Raw genomic sequence first — 2,080 nt, forward strand, 5'->3', positions numbered from 1 at the left:
CCGCACCAGCCGCTGCAGCAGCAGCCGCAGCAGCTGCAGCGGCAGAAGCAGCAGAAGCAGAAGCAAAGCTCGCCCGCTGGAAAGCCAACTTCTGCTTGGACCTGGCAGTTCCCGAGCCCCGAAGAAAGCGCAGCAGCAGCAGCAGCAGCAGAGGCTGCAGCAGCTGCTGCTGTTATTGAAGTTGACATTGCAGCAGCACTAGCAGCACCAGCAGCAGCAGGCACTGCAGCACCAGCAGCAGAACCGGCAACGTCGCCATTAGCAGCAGCAGCAGCAGCAGCGCCGTCACCAGCAGCAGCATCAGCAGCTGCAGCGCCGTCACCAGCAGCAGCTGCAGCGGCAACTGCAGCAGCAGCGCAGCCAGCAGCAGCAGCACCAGCAGCTCGTAGTGAGCCTTGCCCAGGTGCAGCTGCCCCCAAAGGGGGCTCCAAAAAGTACGGAGGCGATGCTGCTGCTGCACCTGCTGCTTCTGCTGCTGCTGCTGCTGATCCTGCTGCAGCAGCAGTGTCACCAGCTTCAGCAGGAGACGCAGAAGCTCACTGGCCTTCTTTGGGCAAAGCTGTGGCAATGAGAGGACCAAAAAACTCCAACAGCAGGTGAGCTGCTGCTGCTGTTGCTGCTGCTGCTGTTGCTGCTGTTGCTGCTGTTGCTGCTGCTTGTGTTCCTGCTGCTGCTTGTGTTGCTGCTGCTAGAGTTGCTGCTGTGGTTGCTGTTGCTGCTGGCATTACTGCTGCTGGCGTTGTTGGTGCGTGTTCTGTTGCTGCTGTTGTTGCCGTTGCTGCCGCTGCTCCTGGTGCTTCTGCTGCTGCTGCTGGCTGCTTTCCGAGGCTGCTGCGGCTTTGCTGCTGGAAATGTTCTTTTGCTGCAGCAACGCTACCAGCAGCAGCCGAAGAATTCATCCGCAGCAGCAGCGCAGCCCCAGCAGCAGCAGCAGCTTCTTGGTGAGGTCTCTTGTGGCCCCGCAGCAGCACCAGCAGCAGCAGCAGCAGCAGCAGCAGCAGCAAAGTTCTGCCAGCAAAACAGGTGGACGCAGGCGTTTTGTCGAAAGCTCTCCTGCAGAGCCGAGCCAAGCTGCCAGTCGCCCCAGCAGCAGCAGCAGCAGCAGCAACATCAGCAGCAGCAGCAGCAGCAGCAGCAGCAGCAACCGTGGCCGTGGCAGCCCACAGGAAAAGGAAACTGCAGGCAGTCGGCAGCAGCAGCGAGCCCCGTGGTCCTCGCAGCAGCAGCAGCACATGGGAGAACACGGTAAGAAGCAGCAGCAGCAAAGAGGCAGCAGCGGCAAAGCAGCAGCAGCAGCAAAGAAGCAGCAGCAGCAAAGAAACAGCAGCTTTTGTGCTTCATAGACTGCATTTGTTTTTGCGCATGCAAATTATTCATCTAATAATTAATTATTCATTTAATTAATATTTAATTTGTTTTTAATTATTTTTAAATTGTTATTTAACTATTATTTAATTATTTAATTATATATTTATTTAATTGTTTTTCGATTTAAAACAACTACATCCACCTTGCATGCAGCAGCAGCAAATGTGAACCAGCTGTGCATACACCTGAAGGACCGAAGAGGTGTCTGGGACTTTTTTGTTTTTTATTTTATTTTATTTAAATGCAATTTTATTTTATTTTACTCTATTTTACTTCAATTTTATTTATATTTTGAAATTAATGCAAGTCCTCGAAATAAGGTAAAAACGTTTAAATGCAATTTTTTGGCTTTTTGCTGCTGCTGCTGCTTCTGCTGCTGCTGCTGCACTGCAGCAGCAGAAGCAGATGCGGCGGGAAAATAAAAATAAATTTAAAAGTGGATTTAGTTGGATTTAGCTTTTAAAATGGAAATAAATGAAAGAGTAAAGGTAATGCATGAATTATTTAAAATTTTTTTGATTTTTATTTCAATTGGTTTAGACACCCTACCTTTATTTTCCGCCAATTCCTGCTGCTGCTGCTGCTGCTGCTGTTGTCGCCGCTGCTGCAGCAGACGGTAATCACTGGCGCCGCAGCGCTTCCCGCGAAGGCCCTGCAGCTGCTGCTGCTGCTGCTGCTGCTGCTGCTGCTGCAGCAGGACGGCCTCTGCCTT

At 51.6% G+C, this 2,080-nt stretch overlaps 1 protein-coding gene across 1 annotated transcript; it reads left to right on the forward strand.

Annotated features, from left to right (window-relative positions):
- Positions 1-567: 567 nt before the first annotated feature.
- On the forward strand, positions 568-1,343 carry ETH_00038165 (uncharacterized protein; the record flags this gene model as incomplete). The annotated part of the gene is made up of 2 exons (XM_013376008.1): positions 568-596; positions 869-1,343. The coding sequence occupies 2 exons, from the start codon at positions 568-570 to the stop codon at positions 1,341-1,343; spliced, it is 504 nt and encodes a 167-aa protein (XP_013231462.1).
- Positions 1,344-2,080: the final 737 nt, after the last annotated feature.

Source organism: Eimeria tenella, genomic scaffold, assembly GCF_000499545.2.
Source record: "Eimeria tenella Houghton genomic scaffold, Eth_scaff3092, whole genome shotgun sequence".
Lineage (NCBI taxonomy): Eukaryota > Apicomplexa > Conoidasida > Eucoccidiorida > Eimeriidae > Eimeria > Eimeria tenella.